Genomic DNA, 22,152 nt, shown 5'->3' with positions numbered 1-22,152 from the left:
CGACACTCAAGATTGTTTAAGATCATTCGAAAACATCTCTTTTTTAATTTATAGTATATGAAATGGAGTGCCGTTATATGCCTACTGAATGGAGTTCATTTTCTTGTAACAAGAAGCTGCGGCAGTCTTCCAGACGAAAGTCTCCATCAACGGTTGTAACTTCTGAAGGATCTTAGCGGAGCCAAGCTCCTTGACTGAGGACAAAGCTTTGGAGAACAGAACTACACGTGACATGAGGTCACCAGAAGTCCATAAACCACTGATGTTAAAATCTATTTTAACATACTAGAGTTTCGATAACAAGTTCACGCACAGTTTGAAAGTGCACAAACCGCAATGCAACATCGCTGCACTTATCCCATGCGGCTGCTTTCCAGTGATTTTGTGAGAAGTACTTTAGCGAGGCATTGGCTGTCACTGGGGTTTGTAAGGAGAGTTTGTGTTTGTGTAACAGACTGTGCCTGGCAGAGCCGTTCAAGACGAGCACCATGACAGGCAGCTAGGCATCGTCTCCTGGGCCAGCACTCCCCCCCCCCCAACCCGTACCACCATCTCAGGAGCCACACGCGCTGCATTGCCCTGCCAAGGCCGGGCAATGCAGATCCTCCCCCGCTCACGCCACACAGAGAAATTAAACCGCGTGGTCCTCTCTGTTCCCACACGGTCGCCTCTCCTATCCAGAGGCCTCCCTGCCGCGCGTGCAGGCCCCTCGTGCCTGACCCCCCCCCCCCCCCCCAGTCCTTGGGAAAGGAAGCGAGGGTTGCTACAGCTGAGGCTGCCACGTGGAAGTCACTCCGTGTGCGGCGAGGTGCAACCTCGGTTTCGTTGCACAGGGGGCGGGGGGCCGGCCCGTGGGGTGCTCGTGTATAGTCACGTCGCAAGATCTCGACACGTCTGACTGCAGTAAATCTAACATCCTCCACTCATGTATGGCCACGGCTGACGGACAACTTTCCACATTAAAAAATATGTTCTCCAAAACCAACATGGAGTTAGTGGCTTCATGGTCCCAAGTGGAGCGGTGCGGAGTCGCTTCGAGGTCCGGTTCTCACCATCACAAAGGTTACACGTCGCTAGGCGCAGGCTCTTGTTCAGAGCTGCAGGCTGGATCAACACGAAAGGCACAGTCCATCTGTGAGCGAATCATGTCTCGCCCCATCGTGCGCTGTTCCAGTCTCCTGGATGCCACGGACTCGTGTTATTCTCCAATTCATCATCTCCAGTCCCCCTTGCTATTCTCCGGAGGCTCTTGTACAATTTGTGATGATCGTGGGTCGATTTCAAATGCTGAAATCAAGAGCCTGCAATTCCCTCTATGTGCACCAGACGAAAGGAATGTTGCTGTGGGACACTTCGATTTCCCTGGTGAACGAGTTTTGGTTGTTTGTGGAGAAATCTCTTCCTCTTCAAATTCAAGTGCTCCAGCTCCCACACGTGGCTGTAAAATGAGAAGTTTGTTTTGAATGCTACTTCGGACGCATCAAAACGTCCAAACACGCAGCGTTGGAAATTCCTTCTGCAGCATCGCTACCGCATTCGTTTTGTGAATCGAAGAAATCGCTGAAAAAAAACCCCACATCGGATTCTGTAAAGGCAAACACGCGCGAGTGTCTGTCAGAAAGCGGTCACAGCACGCATAAACAGTTTGGCCATTATTTGTGCGCGCGTGTTTTGCTCCAAACCTTCCCCCCCCCCCTTTCACAATCCATCTAAAGGAGACGTCCCCGTGTATAAATTTTTTTGCGTCTTTGCGACCGGCTCGCCTGCCCGCCCATCGCCGCCGGTGTCTTTTGCACCGCGCTGCACGAACGAGTGACAAGCCACGCGGTTAAAATACCGCTGCTGAGTGTGCACGCCGCGGAGGAGCCGCGCCACACGCAGCTGCCCCTGGGTCGTTAGCGATTTCTATTTGTACCCCCCTCCTCCTCCTCATCCTCATCCTCCCTCCTCCCCAACAGCCGCGCCGAAGGGATCGGATTTATCTTCGTCCGCCGGGCCTACCCCCCCCCCCTCCGGCACGGGTCTCCCTTACTCCCCACGCAGTGGCCGCCGTCTCCGCCGCTCACCGTGGGGTTTATAAATAAGCGGCTCGCGTCTCACACTCTGCACGGGGAGGGAAGTTTTGCCCACGATATGGATGGGCCGCCTGAAATTATTTCGGCAACACTCACCGTGTTTGGAAACCGGGGCTTAAGGCCGGCAATGCGCTTTTTGCTGTGTGCCTCGTGGGCAGTGCCGGATTAAGCTGGCGCGTTGGTCCTTGAAAGTGCGGGGCCCGCAGCATATGTAGCTACTTTTGCTACTCGGATAATCCGGCACCGCTCGTGGGTCTGCGAGGATGAGCAATCGACGACGCAGATGGTCACTCGACCAGAGTTGCCCCATGCCCCATCACAGCAACTCGAGGACGCACAGCAACACCGGATCACTTCGGCACGGTGCAACGAGAACCAGGAGCGCTGAAGCTACGCAGCATGAAGCATCAGCAGTTTCTGAATAAGTGCATTGTGGTCCTCTTGTCTTAGGTCACGATCAGTTTCAGTTTAATTTATTTGGTATAGCCCTGTGAGCCATTCGGCTCTTGAATCGGGTGCAACCGCAACAAACAAAAAAAACATTAACAAGAAAACATCTTAAAGTGACTCTGTGACTGTGCAAACAGAAAATCCAGGAAAAAAAAAAACAGCAAAATATTATTGAAAAAGCACTGTACACCAACGCGGTGTGCAAAACAATAATAATTTGAGTCACTGTGTCTGACTGACAGGCAGCAGTGAGTCAGACAACGGTCGACCGCTTTCGCCAATATTAGGGCTCATCAGTGCGGCACAGTCACCAATCCAGCAGTGAGAACCACAGGCTGACAAGGCGAGGACTTTACATTGGTAGAGTCACGTGGATCATCCTGATGCAGGCACCGTCCGTCTGCGCGGTGGTGAGCACGGTCACTGCAATCGCGCGGCGCTTTCATGTGCGCTCATGCGGACGTCTGGAACGCTCTTCCGATATTAGGAAGCCACTGGATAGCTATATGCACTTTTAAATCCAGATTGAAAACTCAATTCTTTAGAACTGCTTTTTTGTGCTTGTCGTCCTTCGCCCGCACCTCCGATTAGCGCGGTTGGCTACGTACGGTGCGAAAGAAGTTCAACGTGCACACGGTACATTCGAGGGCCTCGAATGGAGGGCGGGCAAGGGGCAGGCAGCAGCTCTGGCAAAGACAGCTGCACACACCCTTGGCATGGCAAAGCTTCCTTGTGTGGAACTTGATATCACACGTCTGTCACAATGAAAGCCTTACATTCATTTACATGCATTGTGTTGCAATACATTCCTTTCCATTCACGCGCCAAACTTGGATTTTCGTCGCGTTATGGAACCTGAGCACCTTCGTGCTGCTCCTTTATCACACGAGGTTGTCCTCTTGACTGCCACTCAGTGTTAGGAGGAGGCATGGGGGCTTGACGCAGGGTGAGTGGGGGGGGCAGTTGTCCCATCGCTGTACCCCTGGCAGCATATGTTTTCACTTCCACTTGAAATAAACACGCATTCTTGGGCCTCGGGCGGTACGAAGAGATCGAGTAAAAATAGCACGAGGACGCAACGTGCTCGACCGGAGGTAAAGGTGGCCCTGTCGATACTGCCCTACAGTCATTGCCACCCCCACCCCCCCCCCCCCCCTTTATAAAGACGCCGGGTTAAAGTGAATATTCACTGCGCCTTGACTACACTCCGCCATTTCCCTTTCACTCTTGTTGCCAAACCACAGGAGAGCAAAGAGCCAAACACCGTCGCCGCCTTCGTGGATGCCATCAACTGCATACGAGAAGTTACTCGTGCACGATGGCTCCTGAAGAGACCAGATACAGCTGGCGCGGGGCCAGGTCTATGCTGGAGGCTTGCAAGCGACACCAAAGCCACATTAGTGGGTGAAACACGTTGAGCAGGAAATGAGCAACGTTCATAATGATATTCTTGCAGGACGTCTCCAAGTTGTAACTCGCGAGCACAGCTGCTGGAATTTTCCAGACGTGGGAAGCATGAAAACAAAATTTTCTCGGAATGGGTTTCTGGAGAGAAGTGTGCAGTGTCATGTTGTTATTTGCCACTCCTGCCACGCTTCTTTGTGAACCTCTTATTCCACAAGTCACTCATCTGGCCCGCCTTGCTCTCTCGCTTGTGCTGTCAGACACTGGAAAGTCACGTACATGAAAAATAAAAATAAATAAATAAATTTGAAATAATTAAAGCAAAAAAACCACGACGTTTCGATCGCAACACAAGCGGCCTTCATCAGGCGGAGAAAAAAGAGGGGGTAAAACCTTGTTTGCACAAATCCATTGCAAATTCTGGCACGTGGCATGAAACCCCAGCTCACAGCCATCAGAGGTCCCCGTTCCACAGCGCCGGTGCAGCTGCCCGTGGCTCGGCTCCAGCACTGCTGGGGTGTGGCCTCACTTGGATTCTCTCCGCGGGGGAGGTGAGGTCTCAATCTCACCTGGATGTACTGTGCATTGGCAGTGTGGACCACGTGTGTGCTCCTATTGTAGGAGCACGGGTCACGCTCAAGTATTTGACACGTGTAACGGCATGCGCGCGAAGCCAGGGCGTTTTTAATTAAATTCGTAAAGGGCCACTGTGCAATTGGCACTCGCGCGGGGCTGACCCTGCGCGAGGGCCGACACGGCGCTGGCTCCTCCACGAACGGTGCGGGGAAAAAAAAAGTTCAACGTAGTTCTTAATACGCCGTGGGATCCTCGCACAAGCGAGAAGCGCCACTGCGCTCGCAACCCAGGAGCTCGACCAGCTCAAAGGAGGGTTCACAGAATGCCGTTCCTGGAAAGACAAACGATAGGCCTGCTCTGCCCAGGTACACCATTCGGTGACACACACACGCACACACGCACGTGTCTCACTGTGACTGAATGGAGTGTGACTCTAGTCGTTTGCCCTCTTGGTTCCTTAAAGTCCAGTTCCCTGGGGGAACGGGAGGCAGTTGTATTGTTGAGAAGGATCCACGTGGCACATTACAATCACCCGAACTAAATATTTGTATGGTGGCATGCTACCGCTGTGTATTGTACCGTCAGTCTGACCAAGCTAGCAAAGTGACCACAGATAGCTTAAAATCCCACACGTTGCACTTTGAAAGCATGTACCAGTGCAACACTGTATTTTCAGATGAATCAATGACAGCGCATGATTTTAGGAAAAGTATTGCTTAGTTTATTTGATCTGAGCTCATGCATGCGACTCGCATGTACAACTATCAGATGGTCATACGACCTAAACGTCTGGTGGAACGACATTTCTCGGAATGACAGCACACCACGGGAGCCTCTGCATGAGATATTCCAAAAAGCGTCGTAAAACTCGGGGGCACGTCACAGATTTCCCAAGAGCGTTCAAGTTGGCATCGAATGTCCCGCGCGTGTGCCTTTACGTGACGGCTGCTCGGATATCCGACCGAGCGCAGCCACCCCGGCGCTCAAGCCCCGCCATCCCGATCAGCGAGGTTGGCTACGTACGGTGCGAAAGAAGTTCAACGTACGGCAACATAACAACCCCTGGCGAGCAACTCCACCCTGCCCACGCACTCACCCACGCGCCATCCTAGATCACAGTGCGATCCACTTATTCATATATAGTGCACATGCGGCGTTCAGTACACTATATACGCATACACTAGCATAGCACAACACTCGTATAGCCAGTGTTTATATAGACGCAAAATAAACACAAGTTATCAGAAGTGGTTGTGGTTTTTGGCACACACGGCTCGGGCAGCTGTTTCGTCCCTGGTTGTGGGTTCTTTGGGTATCAGAACTTCCGTAAACACCATTAGGTTTCCACAGTTCGGAGTTCAGGTGAAGCCCGTCTGGGTGACGACGGCGTGGTTCCAGCGTGGCCACAGCGTCCTCTTCACGTGACCCCGAGTCGCTCCCGATGTGGGAGCCTCAATCACAGCATCGATTGGAGCTCAAGGAGCTACACGGGGTGGAGCTGACAAGGGGTGGGGGAATTCCCATAGCGAGGATTCCCATTGCCAGTATTCTCATAGCCAATATTCCCACAGCTAGGATTCCCATAGGCATGATTTCCTTAGCCAGGATTCTCATAGCCAGTATTCCCACAGCTAGGATTCCCATAGCCAGGATTCTCATAGCCAGTATTATCATAACCAATATTCCCTGCAATCCAAGCTCACACCAACAGCTGACTCAGTTGCTCAGTGTCCTTTTGTGAACCGATTAATTATCTTAACTTGTACCATTCTCATCATCTTAAACATATTACCACTGCAAAATTGTCACTCAGCACAAAACACAGTCGCCGATGGTGTTGTGCACCTAATCCCGGTAGAGACACAACTTCAATCAGTAAACACCAGCAGACAATGCCAGATAAACCACAGCAATTGGATTGGAAAGGCACATCAAGCGAAACAAATGGACATTTACGGACTGGGAGTCTTGCCAGGCCAATAATGCTACTTGAGTTGCATTGACTTCATGAGCATCATTATCATCAACATTAAATTTGACGAAAAAAGATGGTAACAAACCTGGCACAATCAACATGAACAATACAAAGATGTCCGTCTAGTCTTAACATACATTTGGGACAAGTGCTATTGGCAAGCACCTATAAAGGCACTCATTTGAGACCGAGTCGACTTAGGCGAGGCCCAGGACTGGTTCAGATTAGCATCACTGGTGTTTGCCGTGAGTAGGAATCGAACTCGGGTGGCCAGATTCGTGGCGCAGTGCGCCAACTGCTCCCCCACCGCTCCTCACAATCACCACACGTGACGCGGGTGAACTTCGGCACGACGCGAGTGAACTTCGGCGTGAAACGAGTGAACTTCGGCACGACGCGAGTGAACTTCGGCAGAGCGCATAGTAGGCCATCGCTCACACGCACGTATGGCAAGGCATGCGAGGTGCCACGTGGCCGTGAGCCACATGTGTGAAGCCGGCGGTCGTCCCCAGAGAGCGGCAGCACGCAGCGCCCGGCACGGGACAGCTGCACGGCCGGCTCCACGCACACCAGAGTTCACATACACACGTCCTGTTTTGGTTCTTTATTTAGTGACAAGTACAGAGCAGAAAAAAGCTTTTTGTGTCAGAAAATGTATAATTAATCCCCCTCCATGGCACTCACCCCCCCTACCCCCTCCTTCCGTCCTTCCTTCCCACACCACAACTCTTACGACATTTATAAAAGCAAACGCTGAAATCTTGCAATTTCAATACAAAAAAAATACTTAAATAAAATCAGAGTTCCAATTTAAAATCACATCCCATTTGCAAAACTAAAGCAGAATAAAGCTTTTGGAGGGCAGCAGAATGAGACCCCCAAGCCGTTCAGACCTGCGGATGAACAAAAGCTACACAACGACTACGGCTTCAGACTTCAAAAAAAAAATCTAGGCAGATTTGCGACGTGTTGCGAGAATTAATATCTTCGGAGAGGATCCGTGAGCTGCGCAGAAGTTGGCAGGGATGCCAGCCGAGGAGCCTGCAAAGGACCGATTGGTCACGTGAACACCAGCTACCCTCCCCCCATGTGCTCACTTCAATGGACTGGTGACAGAGCTGAAGACTGGCAATGGTCCATTGAAAAATCCATCCCATGCTGACGGCACAGCAAGTGCACTTGCAGGCAATGAATGATGCGGCGTCGACGTGCGGACGAGCAGGCAGAAGCCAAAGTGGCACTGTAGGAACGGCCCTCCGCTCGGTCCGACAGAGTAGCGCATTTTTAGAGGAACCTTTTCATTTACAGTGATGTCAAACTTTGAACCTGTATCGTAGAAAATGCCTGTATTCGCAAGAACTTCATGACTCTTTTGAGTCAAATTTTCGAGTTTAAGAATTTGTTTACACTCCGTGATGCATTTGTACAGATGTATATCATTGTTTGGATCGGCAAGGTATACATATCACCTAAATTGACCTCTCGTGAAGAGGTACGACTTCAGTGCAAAACTGAACACAATAAAACATCAAGCGACTCAACCGTGTCCATTCTGGGCTCGTGCTATTGGCGTGGCGCGCTCATGTCGACAACGGCCCTCCTCAGAGCCAAGCGCGGTGCCCCTCTCCACGCCGCTCGGCTGCCGAATCGCCGCTTTAAGTTTTCCCTCCGAGAGGATTCGCACCATCCTGAAGCATCAAAGTCAAACGCACCATCCCAAAAAAGACCCAGGCGTTCGAGAGCAAAACAGTAACGCAACAGTATATGGCTGGGTGCCTTCTATGGGTTTGAAAACATTGTCAAGTTTGAGCAATAAATAAAAAAAGGCGTTGAATTTAACCAACGAGGAACCTTAAATGACAAGTGAAGAGCGAGTCCAGAAAGCCTCGATTCTCAAAAACCATTCTTCCTTCGAACGTCTCACTTCACGCAAAGTGTTCCCCGTGAATTCTGCGCTTCATAAATATTCCAGGTCTGCGCCGGACTCCACGTGTCGCCCGCTTTTCGGGCGCTGAGCTTGTGGGCGACCGGGGGGGGGGGGGCGTACGTGTCCGCGTGGCTGCGTCCAGGGGCACCTCTCAGCTGCACTTGCAGGACTTTACAACCATGTTGGACAGCTGCTCCACTTTGGGCGTTTTGCCCACGTAGTAGAGGATGGTGAGCGGCTCCAGCTCCTGGGGTACGCAGCACGGGGACACCGATGCCACCGGGTTGATTGTGTTGTACAGACTCAGCACCTGATGGTGGTGAGGGGGTACACGGGCAGGAGACGTCGTGGGCCGGTGGAGAGTGGGAGGGAATATGGACAGGGACAGTATCAGCACCCAGCCACAACGCAAAGTATAAAAACAACCTCTGCCAATGGCCCGCAATCGAATAGTTCATCCATCTGGCAAAGGAGGTCTCATAATGTTAATGCTCACCCCGAGCCCTCAATACTCTGATAGTGCGCTGTTTTTGAGTTGTACGCCTTTTGGCGTCTTCTGGTCCAACACCAATGGAGACTAGGCTCTAAGAAAAGCTGTCTCGGGTGTGGACCAATCAAATTCAAGGACAGTGCATATTATTATCAGAGTTGTCTTTTTTGTTTGCATTTTGACTGCTTGTGTTGTGCTCATTGCAAACATGATGCCTTGAATAAAGGTGTCAGTTTTTGTGGCAGTTAAAAGGGTAAAACCTATTCCTAGTTCATCCATCCGTTTATTAATTGCGCCAGGCAGCTCAGCGGTAGAGCAAGCGACCCGCAATCGTAAAGCTGAGAGTTCAAATCATGCTTGGGGAGGGGTTCACTCAACCCATGATCCCTCCGCGGTTAACACTGTGATCCTCCGGATGGACTTGCCTCTGCCATAGGAGCGTGGTATTTGCACCACTGGCCCAGGAATGTAAGGAGGAGATGATCACTGCCCCCGTGCTCATACGTCCAATGTAGTGTATGTTTAAAATAAGCAAAAAGTGAATTGAACGAGACAAATCAGTTGACAATGAAGGAGGAATGGCGTGCAAACATTCTGAGCTGTGCAGAATGAAGCAGATGCGGCTGTCATATGGAATGGATCATTGGATTCATAGAGAAATCGACAACACAAACTACATCTCAAAACATCGTATAAAACAGGGGGAAGTGCATTATGGGGAAGGAGGCATAAATATAACGGTATTTTCTCTTAAAATGAAATTAAATGCCCGATGTACTTGACGATGAGTAAAGCGTTCCCTCGTTCTTCGCGAGTGATATGTTCCGTAGATGTTCGTGAATATCACATTCCACGTATAATGATATTGGCCTACGAATATCGTACACGCAACGTCCGCAGATGCTTTTAAAGCTTCGAGAAGATATATCTCTCTCTCATCACTTTCTCTCTCGATGCAGTCATGAAGAGTTGCAGATGCGATTCGCGGAGAGCCAAAATCGCAGCCAGCAAGTTCGTGAATAACAAGGGAGTATTGTGTATATAACCGGAGACCTTCAAAAATGGCCTTAGTCTTTTGGCAGACTTTTTCAGTCAGACCATTAAGAAAAGCTTCCCGCTAAGTGCTTACAAGCACTCGTCAACTTGCATGACGGATAATAATTCATGTAATTTATTTATTCAGCAAGGCCTTGCTGAGTCACAAACTTCCCATTTTGAGAGTTCAGCATGGGAATGTTTTTTCCAATACCAATTTAAGCAATTCTGTACATTTTGTAAAACACCCCCCCTCCACCCCCTCCCCTCCACCCCTCGCACCACCATTCCTTAACGTTGCTTCGCTTCATCTAAGCCTCATATTAACCCTGTCCCGTTCCAATGGTGTACATGTACAACATCAAAACGAGACTGGAAGAAAAAATAAAATAAAAAAAACTTTATCGGTACCGAGGCTCCGACGGTGCCATGCGGGAGGAGGGGGTGTGGCACAGCTTGATGGCAGCGATCATAGAGTGCGGTCGTGTCGCTATAGTTCTCTGCAGTGAGTACAATGTCTTTAAAAAAACAATGGCACTGCTACGCCTCTCTAAATAAAATTAAAACCGAGCCGTTTGCGCGTTCCGAAATTCAGCGGCGAACGGGAACGGGACACCCACCCACCCTCGGAACGGAAAGGAGGGGGGGGGTTTCATTTTTGGAGGGAGTCACCAACGGGCAGGGGAGCAGGGGCCACTCACAGTGCTGTGCTGCGTGTTCATGCTCCACATGTATGGGCAGGGCCCCGCACAGAAGTTGGCATGGTAACCCTGGGGCTCGTGGATCCAGTTCCATCCCAGGTCCTTACGGAAGTTTATGTAGAGGTGGCGGAGGCAGCAGTTATCCTCCACGTTCCTGCCGAGGAAAAAAACAAAAAAAAACTCTTGCCTTCCGAGCTCGGGAATGCTTCAGACCCGGCGATGTGGACACCAGTAATTGCCAACGCCTTGCACAGATGAAGGCGAAATGCCCCAATTCCTCCCGAGATATCAATGTGTTCTTTTGCTTATTGCGAAGGGAAAGCATCCTTAATTCGGAAAATGTATGCAATTGCTGATGAACGCAAATTGCTTGGATACAAGAGCTCTTTCCCGTGTGTGCTTTTAATCAGCCCGTGTTTGTTTTTGCAAATACAGCACCTACGCCAGTGTGACCTGATGCCGTGTGTTGTTTTTTGTTACAGTGCTCGACACTGCGAGTAAACTCCACTGCGTGCACGTACATCTAGCATATGGACATTATTACTTAGTTTGACGCACAGGACACAGTGACTATTGTTCTGCTGTTATATTTTCCAGCTAAGCGGTCGGAAGGCTACCCCACCAAGCCAGATGAAGCCGGGCTGGGGAACCAGCATGATGTCATGCACGTGCAATGTAAACACCGCAGGTCCCCCATGGCTGAGCAGATACCAGGCTGAGAAAAAGCCAGGCCGGAAGGGGCTATGAGGTCATCTGTGGGTGGTGATCTGTGATTCTAAAATCTGGGATTTGGAAATGTGGGATATTAAACGCATGACGTCTCAGGGTTTGCAGGGGTAAGGGAAGGTGTACAAATGTAAATGCAGGGGGGGGGGTGGTTCGTTTTCAACTTGGGGAAACCACTCTCATCCGCGTCTTCCTCGACGATGTCCATTTTTTTTACTGCCCACAATGGGTGCAGTTGTTTCTACCGCAGGAAATCAGCCGACGTACCGGGAGCAAGGGAGTATGATGGACGCGTGTGTGCACGTTAAGCCGAGGGCATTTTGGCTCGAATGGAAATGCTAATTTGGCGAGTGCGGGAAAACTGGCGGACACGTTTGTACATTAATGAAATTACATAAGGAGAATCAATCGGGTAAAACAGGCATCGTTTTACTGCTGTGTTTTCTTAAACAAACATTTGTGAGCCGTGTAATTGGTGACAAATTCCGCCATTTACTTTCAAAGATGTGCCATTAGCTCTGCCCACGCTAGCAACCGTCAACACCGCCACGGAGCAGAATAAACCAACAAGCACCAGATTGTCCCCGTGCCCAGCACATTTGCAATCGCACAAAGGCCCCCACTGTGCTGCAGATTTTGGTTGGACGGTCAATCCGACGAGGCACGCGTTTGTGCAGCGCGGGGGAACTGGCGGACGCGTGGAAAGTGTTGGGCGCGTGCTGCTCCTGCTGGGCTTTCGGTGCGATGGGCGAGTGGTGTGGGGTGGGCTCTTGATGCTGCAGGGGTTTGGTGTGGGGGGGGTGAGTGGTGGGTTTATGATACCGCTGGGATTTCGTGTAATGGGCGAGTGGTGAGGAGTGGGAGCACGATGCTGCGGGGGGATTGATGTGGGGGCGAGTCTGAGGAGTGGGTGCACGACGCTGCTGGGGCTGAGAGTAAAGGTGAGCAATAAGGGGTGAAGTTTACGATGCAGCTGAGGGTTTAGTGTGAGGATAAGTGGCGAGTGTTGTAAGGGAAGATACCATATCTATGGGACCTCTTAGCCACCATAAAAATCATGACAAAACAAAACAATGGGTTTAACCCTTTCTGGCAATAAGATAAAAAAAAACCAGGCGCTAAGACGTCCACATGGCTGAGACAGCGCCGGCGTTGGACTTGACGAACCTGAAGCAGTAGGCGGCGTCGAGGTCTCGCTTTCGCCGCGCGCCATGCGCGGACGACTGCGTGTCCAGGCGATTGCTCGGCAGCAGCATGAGCAGCAGGTGGGGACTCTGTCCCTGTGCAGACTTCCTGGCTTTGTCGCGCTTGTGCACTTCGGCGTCCACTCCTGCACACGCAAGCACAGATCGAGTGCACCTTCGGCGACGCGATGCGGCCTTGCGCGCGCGCGCACAGTCCGGCAAACCGTCAGTCCTCGAGCCTGTGAAAGCTGCCCGAGGCGCAGAAATAGTCTAAACGTTACACCGAGGTGCTGGCAACTTGCTTTTATCGTAGAGGTCGCAAATACGTAGCGCAGGTCAAAAATGGGGGGGTGGGGGGGGAGGCTGGATCCTTGAAAGGAAAGATTGGATGACTGGGCATATAGGCACGATTAAAGCAGAGGTGATAAGCATCTACAGAGAAGCTGCGCTTGACCACCACAGCTGATGAGTATGATGCCGACGTGTACGATGCTGACGAGCATGCCACGCACACTCCGGCAGAGAGGACTGCACGTGCAGCATTTGTTAAAGCAAAGATTTATACCGCTGCATGGCACAGAGGGCGAGTCCGTGGTACCCCCAGCGGATACGCGCTAAGGAGACACGGCGCACGAGCGTCTTCATTCGTCACGTTCACGCAAAAGCTACGGGCATAATGCGGCACAGGGCGCAACGCGCATACGTACGAACAGCACGCAAACGCGCGTACACACACACACAGAGACGAGGAGAGGCTTAAAGAGGAGCACAGCGTTGTACCTGCAAACCTCGCTGCCAGCTCCTCGCTGCGGTTTGGGATGATGTTGTTGTTTGACGTGACAAAGGTGCAGCATGGGCAGTGGACGCTGATTTTAAACCCGAAGTTGTTGTCTGCAAATGGAAAACGCACGCGGCCGCCTTTAAAACGGACACTCGCGGTCGCAAAAAAAAGTCTCACGATAAAAAAACATTTTTTTTTCGGCGGCATCATCGGCGATGACGACGCGGGGTGGGTGGGGGGCTGGGGGTGGGGGTCGCCGAGCGGCTGGTGGAGCGGCACGAACCGCGGCGGCGCAGCCACTCCCCGACGGTGTCCGTGACGTCGAAGGACAGCCACTCGGCCTCGGCGCGGGGCCGCACGACGCGGCTCGTGATGTACCTCTGGGACGGAGCCCATGGGTCTTTGGACTTCAAGATCTGAAATGGGGGGGGGGGGGAGGGGGCGATTCAAATAAAGGGGCCGTCCATAAATGACGTCACGAGATTTTGGACGATTTTTGACCCTCCCCCTCGTCACACGGCGTCACAAAAAGTCAGACCCCCCCCCCCCCTGAAATATGACGTCACAAAGCTCTGCCCCCCTCCCCCCAAAAAAACATATTTCTATTTTGAAAATAAAACATGCTTCAAATCGCTTTAAACTATTGTCATTGTCGTGCGTATTTAATGTGGCGCTGCACTCTGATGTTGTACGAGTGTTGTTATAACAATTAGTGTTGTTATAACAATTCTATGTTTATTTAAAGTTGCGCATTTTGATGTGACGTCACATTTCTCAACCCCCCCCCCCTCGTCACACATCGTCACAAATGTCTGACTCCTCCCCCCCCTGGGTGCGTGACGTCATTTATGGACGGCCCCAAAAGTAAATTAATACAACCACTCCAAGAGCCATTTTAAATGGCGTTCGATGCGACAGGTCCATGGGCGCATGTGACGTGTCTAGTGGCGGGGGGGGGGGGGATGCGTTCGTGATGGGTTTATGGGGAGCGTGCGATGCGTTCGTGATCTGAGATGAGGGTACGTGATGTGGTCACAAGGGGCACAGGAAGTGTCTTTGGGGGGGCCACACGATGCATCTGTCTGGGGCATGCGTGAAATATCCTCTTTGTGGGCGGGGGAGGGGGCGCATAGTGTGTGTTTATGATGTGTTTGAGGTGAGGACACGTGGCCTTGCCTGGTAGAGCTCTATACGCTGCTCAATGAGCTTGGCGGCCGGGTTTGGGAGGCGTTGCACCCGCAGCTCCGCCTTCACCAGGTTGCTCGCGTTCTTGTTGAACAGAGAGAGGTTGAATTTGAAAATTCTGAAGTAGTTGTTGTGGCTAATTTGTGGTGCTTTATCTGCACGAACAAAAGATGACACAAAAAAAACCACAGTTACCAAGAGCAAATGCAATTAAACTTGATTTGAAGTTTTCGTGACTGCAGGTTCTTTCGGTAAAGTCACGTAGAAATAAAATAAAATAAATAATAGAATACGACGTTTCGATTGCAACACAAGCAATCGTCATCAGGTAGAAAACAAACCTAGTGAACTTAGAAACACAATGCAATCCAACACAGAGAGTCGGCTAACACAACAGGCAGCACCTTACCTGGTTGATTACGTTCTTCCAAGGATTGCTAAACTTGAGAGAGAGACAAAACACAGACACGGAGACACACAGACAGACACACAAGCAGAGAGAGACACACAGTCTCTGTGTGTCTATGTTGCGTGTCTCTCTCTGTGTATCTCTGTGTTGTCTCTCTCTGCTTGTGTGTCTGTCTGTGTGTCCCCGTGTCTGTGTTTTGTCTCTCTCTCTCTCAAATTTAGCAATCTTTGGAAGAACGTAATCAACCGGGCAAGGTGCTGACTATTGTGTTAGCTGACTCTGTGTTGGATTGCATTGTGTTTCTAAGTTCACTAGGCTTATTTTCTCCCTGATGACGATTACTCGTGTTGCAATCGAAACGTCGTATTCTATTATTTAATTTATTTTCTTTCGACGTGACTTTACCAAAATAACCAATAAGTAAATGCAATTAAATGTAACTGCAAGTCATTTTACAATGTCAAAAAGTAAATGACCCCTTACATTTTTATATGTGGTGCATGGGTAGAGTTACCACTCCACTGTGTCAACCGAGTTCAATTCCTGGCCACGCCTGACATTAGCGGCGAGCAGAATGTTTAACCAGTCCAGCCTTCCCCCAGTACTCATCCTCACAAACCCACACCGACCAGGGTGGTGAAGTATGGTCAAACAACCACATGATCGACACAACATCAGGAGGCCTTCATCTAGTAGTAAATTGACAAAGGGCTGTGAATTCAATCGCAACGCTACCTGCTGGGTCATGTAACCGACGCATCATGTACAGATTCCACAGGGCTTGAATGTGGTTTATGTCACACAATGCACAGTGACGGGGACAGCGCTCGCACCTTTCCCTCTGGGGATGCCTTTGCTGAACGTGGCTTGAGAGCAGTGGCCGACCTCATCGTGGAATCCTCCACCTCCGCATTTACAACCTTCGCTCAAGAGCGCACGCGCGCACACACACACACGAGAGGGAACCAGCCATTCACCACGATGCGATGGTAATGTCACACACCCAGGGGAACACAACATCCATCGTTCCTCTTGATACAGCTGCGGCTCTTAGTCACATGCGTACTCCAGTATACAAGTGACCCAGAAAGGAATCGGTGAGATGTTAAGCCCCAAGCACAACCATAGTGACTTGACCCTGTTATTTTACTATTTTAGTTGTTGTGGTAATCTATGCAAGGGGCACCCTTCCAACAATCCTTCATGGAATTGCCCGAATATCCTCATGCAGAACCCTCATGAAAAAGAGTCGCAATGCTTTGAGGGTTTCCTGGATGACGGAAATATTATTATTGCACTTTCATTCAGATGGCTCTTATTATGTGGAGATGATGGTAATGAAGATGATGTTGGAAATATGGTTCCTGGCCATACACAGGAATTGGTGAATCTGTGCTGTGGATTATTCAGGACCTCGTGGGAACAAACATAACTCCACGTGAAGAATGTATGGCGCGGTCACACGGTAGGCTGCACCGAGGATCCCACACACATGCAGACACAGATGTGGTGCAATAGCACGTGTATAATGCCCAAAGCGAATGCTGGGGCAGAGGTCAGGGCAGAGCAGGGATGGCCCTTTCAGACGAAAGTGTGGTCCAGATCAGGGCCCGAGCTAAGTGGGGCGGTAGGGGGGTGGTGGTCCTTGGATGCAAGACATGGGGGGGGGGGGGGGGTCAGGCTGGGATGGAACCTCCGTGACGCACTGCCACGGATCGCGCCAAGGAGGGCGCATGGTGCGAAAACACACGGCCAGTGTAGCAGCACAGCCTACACGTACGGCACAGAAGGAGACCTTCAACACATTTCTGACACTGCAATTAAACGATTGCTCCAGGACCCTCGTGGAAAAAAAAAAACTCCCCCCACACACTACGCCAAGTGTGAGCGCCGCCGACAGGAGAACGTGCTCTCGGTCTGGTTGCGTCACGAGGCAGTCGGGAGGAGGTTGCTGCCCAGCGCGGGTACACGCAGGGCTCTCCCGTGGAGCACGGGGACACACGGGCTCAAGAGGCTGGCGGCACAGAGCGTGGAGACATGGGGAACACACTGGACAGAGATCCACGGCTGCACGATCCCGCCAGCTGCTGCTAGGCACATGCTCCACTCCCCTCAACCTGCCTGCGGGAAGAATATTCGCAGATGGAAAACGCCAACCTGGAGCCCCGAAGCGCCGCGGCTACATTCACGTTGTTAACGATGCAGCAGTAATAAGCGTTTAAAAACCACACACATGACACTGGAAGCTGTGGTTTTTGTATGTTAACCTTGAGTTAATAGAGTAACAATAAAAAAAACAATTCCAGTGCAGATGTTACGGTCTTATCACCAAAACGCTCAAGGTTATGAAGTATGTCGGAGAGGAGCTCGTTAAACTCTTCACGCTGTCAAAGAAGCCGCTTGTGCATGGCTCCTACTGCCAAAGAATGTCTTCTACCACTGCTACCGCCGCCGGCGTCGTTGGCACAACTGTTGCTCAAACTCCTGCTGCTACAAAGCGCGAGTGCTGGTAGCGATACCACTGCTACAGTCCCTGAGCCGCAAGCCTCAAATCTAACATCATCAGAACTCTCCCCACTCCCCCCCAGCCTGGCCAATAGAACCGTAGTTCATTGCACTGGACTGTACCACTCCTAACACCAGACACCAAAGACCCCCCCCTCCCCCCGTATAGCCTTGACAGACTGTTGGGGCAAGTGCTGTTAGCGAGCACCTATGAAGCCCGGCACGGCACAAGAGGGGGTGGGTGGTCAGCACTCAGTGGCAATATTTACACACCGCACTCGTTACTCATTTGAGTCTGAGTCGACCTAGGGGAGGCCCAGGACCGGTTCAGATATTATTTACCGATGTTGACCACGAGCGGGAATCGAACTGTGATCACCGGGTTTGTAGCGCAGTGCGCTACCGCTCCACACACACCAGATACCATGCACACACACACACACACCTCTAATTCCATCACAAATAGCAACCAATGCGTGTGAGATCATGTGGGACAAGTTCTGTGGGCCGAGGCCACGAGGAGGTTCAGCAATGTTTAGTGCACAATAGACAAGGCAATGTGATGGAGGCCTATGTACAGGTAGGTGGCTGTTGGATGATGCACACAGACCCACAGACAGGGGGCATGGGCAGACACAATAAGGGCCACAAGACAGATATATACACGGACACGGATAAACAAAAGACTCCCTCCCCCCGTATACCCACAGAGTGCTGTTGACAAGCACGTGCTTTTTTTTAATTGATTCGACCAAGTGGTGTGGCCAGAAGCACGTCCGGCTGCGTGCGTCTCCAGCAGTGTTGGCGGTGGCCGGGAATTGAACACCGGGCGCACACACAGAGGCCGGGAAGAGCCGTATCAAGTCAGCGGTCGGTGAATCCAGCGGTGGGAGGAGAGAGCTTTGGGGGGGGGGGGGTGGTGCAGTTGTGTCCGCAGAAATGTTTAGACGGCCGTTGAGCTCCTGATGATAATTGAAAGTCAGAAAGGGGTGGTAATGGTTTCCAGCGGAGTTTTAATTCACCGATGCACAGATTGGCACGCGTGCACCTACAAATGTCGCGGCGGCCCAAGGTCACCTCCGCACGCGGTAAATTTCCCTCATTTCTCGGTTGCAAGTTAAAAAGGTGCAGCCCTGCAAATGTCTCGCTCAAGCCACTGCTGGAGGGGAGCGATGGTGGGTACTTGGCCTGCTCTTCCACACCGATCAGACGTCTTGGAAGAGGTGCCCGTACCCGCACTTTGCCCCAGCCCCTCCACCAACTGGGGCGTTCAGGTCAATGCTGTGGACATAGCGGTAGCTCCCGTCGCTTCTCAGTTACAAATTCCGTGTTTATTGATAGACACGCGTCTGTATGTCCTGCAAACCGGTAACCGGGCTTAACCGGTTTTCTTTCTCGTGCGGTGATCGGTCATGCAAATACACAACACTTGCGACCTCCCTGTTTGTAATGATGTACCGTATGTTCTATAAGTTAGGAAGTTAGGTAAATACATTTCCAACGTAGAACTCTTGGTGGGAAAGTTTCCCTCCTCCAAAAACGGTGATCTGGATGCGGCACTTGATACGCAGGTATAGACACAGAGACACCCAGGTAAACACAGGTAGGTAAACAGGTGAGCACAGAGCTAACCACTGGTAAACACATACACTGTGCACAGACACACGTAGGCAAAAGACAAATAAAAAGATCCCCCCCCGTATAGGCCTAACAAGTGCTGTTAGAGGACACCTGCAATTATCAGGCCAGGATAGCACACGGAGGGGGTGAGGGGGTGGGTGACCAGCACCACGCCCGGCCGCCTTTGCCTCCCCACACACCACACCAGGTACTCATTTGAGGCCGAGTTGGCCAGGTAGGCACACACAGATGAACACAGAGGCACACACGTTCATAGGTAAACAGGTCGAGACTGATAGGCACACACCGGGAACACATGCACAGGTAACACAAGTAGGTGCATACATATAACACAGGTGAGCACGTACACGTAGATATATAGGTAGCAGGTGCACACACAGGTGAACACGTAGACACAGGTAGCAGGCGCACACACAGGTGAACACGTAGACACAGGTAGCAGGCGCACACACAGGTGAACACGTAGACACAGGTGAACACGTACACGTAGACACAGGTAGCAGGCGCACACACAGGTGAACACGTAGACACAGTCAGCAGGCGCACACACAGGTGAACACGTAGACACAGATAGCAGGCGCACACAAAAGTGAACATATAGACACAGGTGAACACGTACACGTAGACACAGGTAGCAGAAGCACACAGGTGAACACGTAGACACAGATAGCAGGCGCACACACAGATGAACACGTAGACAGATAGCAGGCGCGCACACAGGTGAACATGTACACGTAGACACTGGTAGCAGGCGCACACACAGGTGAACACGTACAGAAGGTGAACACGTAGACACAGGTTGCAGGCGCACACACAGGTGAACACGCACACACAGGTGAACACGTAGACACAGATAGCAGGCGCACACACAGGTGAACACGTAGACACAGATAGCAGGCGCACACACAGGTGAACACGTAGACGTAGACACAGGTAGCAGGCGCACACACAGGTGAACACGTACAGACAGGTGAACACGTAGACACAGGTGAACACGTAGACACAGATAGCAGGCGCGCACACAGGTGAACACGTACACGTAGACACAGGTAGCAGGCGCGCACACAGGTGAACACGCACACACAGGTGAACACGTAGACACAGGTAGCAGGCGCACACACAGGTGAACACGTAGACACAGGTAGCAGGCGCACACACAGGTGAACACGCACACACAGGTGAACACGTAGACACAGGTAGCAGGCGCACACACAGGTGAACACGTAGGCACAGGTAGCAGGCGCCCACACAGGTAAACACGTACACGTAGACACAGGTAGCAGGTGCACACACAGGTGAACACGCACACGCACAGGTGAACACGCACACACACGAGGTAGAGGTAGCGGCAGCGGCACCAGCAGCGGCGCTGGGCGCGGGGAGCCCCTTACTGTCGGCGGGCGCGTACAGGGGCATCATGTCGAGCTTGTGCACCTCCTTGCCGTAGTAGCCCTCCTCTTGCGACTCGCGCTCGCACGCCGCCTCCTGCTGCTGCTGCTGCTGGAGCAGCAGGTCCCGCGTGCTGTTGAACAGCGCCAGCACCTGCTGGGGCACCTCGCCCGGCCCGAGCTCCTGCTGGGGCGGGCTGGTGAGCTTCAGCTTGCTCAGGATCTGTCCGCGCACCGCCTCGATGCGCCTCCGCTTCAGCACGTCCATGTCCATGGAGGCGCACGTGGAGGAGGAGGAGGCGCACAGCCCCTGCAGGGCGCAACCCAGCGCCACCACCATCACGGCCAGGACGCGAACCAGCATGGCCCCGGCTGGCAGGGGTGGCGGTGGTGGAGGTAGGAGACGCTCGCTTGGTGCTCGGTGGGATGTGGGGACGTGGAGCGCGGCGCCTTAGGGGCGGCCCCGTGGCCCGTGAAGACGCGCAGAGGGCACGGCGCGGGCTCTAGGCGCAGGGCGCGGGGGCCCTCTCTCCTCCGCGCGGGGTCGCATGGCGGGGGACGCCCCACGCAGAGTCACTCCGGGGGCCGGGGCGGCCAACTCGAGCCGGGGCCGTGGGGAGAGACGGCGACGGGTTGGCGCGCATTCCTCCGTCTCTCAGTCCTTCCTCCTCGTTCTACTCCTTGTACAACCTCCTCCTCCTCCTCCTCGTCACCACTGTCACCCTCGTCCTCCTCGTCACATATCCCTGCTGCTGCCGCTGCAGGCAATGAGCAACGCGTACCGCTGCAGCAGGGATTTATAGCGAGCACAGCCCCACGCCCCCCTGCTGCCTCCTCCTCCTCCTCCACCACCATCGCCCCCTCCTCCACGTGGAGCTGTGATGCGGGGGCGGGAGACCACGACCCGGGGGGGTGTCGCGGTGGAGAGAGGGGGTCCCGAGGTGGAGCAAGGGGTTGATAACACATACCTCTCACTTGCTGTCTGTCGCAATTGGTGTGTGTTTATGGCGCTCAAACAGCGCGAGATAAACAAAGTGTTCTAGTGTTGTTTTCACCGTTGCAAGTCTCTCTTGGAGGATTGATCCGTGTCAAATGTCATTGGAGGAGGTGAGACACATGCTCATTAACTCTACGTGACGAGGGATCAACTTCAAATTCGAGCACTTTATTACTTAGTTGAAAAAAATAAGTCTATTTTCTTAATAAGGCGACCGGCCCGTCGTCTTACTCAAAATGTAAAGCAGTGGAATGGTGCACACCTGTGATCTACCGCTTTGAAAGGAAAACACTGGTGGATCACATACATGTTTGTGAAACTTCCCCAAACCCATGGGGCTAAGGCCAAGGCGATGACAGGCGAGCTTGTGGGTTCGTAAATCTCCTTCGATGAACGTTTTTTTTATTGTTGGCTCATGTGGGGCATATCTCTGGGTACCATATGCTAAATATAAAGAAAAAAAAGCCCGATACAGGATTCCCCTGAAGTCTCAACACTCAATTATGCTTTCCCTACTATAAGCTAATTGACTCAATATTTTTAGAGTTTAAATTGAGATCCTATTTGCAGGTAGTATTACGCTTCAATTAGCTTAGGGGCTTGGAGGCCACGTGTCTATTGTGCATTCGCGGGAGGATCTGGCAGTAGAAATCGTTGGCGAGATGTGACATCCTCGGATTTGGCATTACTTTGATACTGATGA

General features: G+C 51.9%; 1 protein-coding gene across 1 annotated transcript; it reads right to left on the bottom strand.

Annotated features, from left to right (window-relative positions):
- Positions 1-5,203: 5,203 nt before the first annotated feature.
- Positions 5,204-21,237, bottom strand: TGFB2 (transforming growth factor beta 2). The gene is made up of 8 exons (XM_032947661.2): positions 20,456-21,237; positions 15,752-15,838; positions 14,501-14,664; positions 13,608-13,740; positions 13,324-13,434; positions 12,527-12,689; positions 10,634-10,787; positions 5,204-8,717 (listed from the first exon to the last, which is right to left on the bottom strand). The coding sequence occupies exons 1-8, from the start codon at positions 20,814-20,816 to the stop codon at positions 8,559-8,561; spliced, it is 1,332 nt and encodes a 443-aa protein (XP_032803552.1). The 5' UTR covers positions 20,817-21,237; the 3' UTR covers positions 5,204-8,558.
- Between the last annotated feature and the right edge of the window lie 915 nt (positions 21,238-22,152).

This window comes from Petromyzon marinus, chromosome 6 (assembly GCF_048934315.1).
Source record: "Petromyzon marinus isolate PM22_M1 ecotype Great Lakes invasive population chromosome 6, UKy_Petmar_22M1.pri1.0, whole genome shotgun sequence".
In the NCBI taxonomy this organism is placed as follows: Eukaryota; Metazoa; Chordata; class Hyperoartia; order Petromyzontiformes; family Petromyzontidae; genus Petromyzon; species Petromyzon marinus.
The sequence above is the reverse complement of the archived record's forward strand: the minus strand, read 5'-3'. Positions and strand labels throughout refer to the sequence as shown.

Coding starts and splice junctions, on each gene's coding strand:
- TGFB2 (XM_032947661.2), bottom strand. CDS start 20,816: ATGCTGGTTCGCGTCCTGGCCGTGATGGTGGTGGCGCTGGGTTGCGCC. Junction 13,435..13,607: donor GGAGTGGCTGCGCCGCCGCG/GTTCGTGCCGCT, acceptor TTCCATTTGCAG/ACAACAACTTCGGGTTTAAA. Junction 8,718..10,633: donor TGAACACGCAGCACAGCACT/GTGAGTGGCCCC, acceptor CACCACCATCAG/GTGCTGAGTCTGTACAACAC.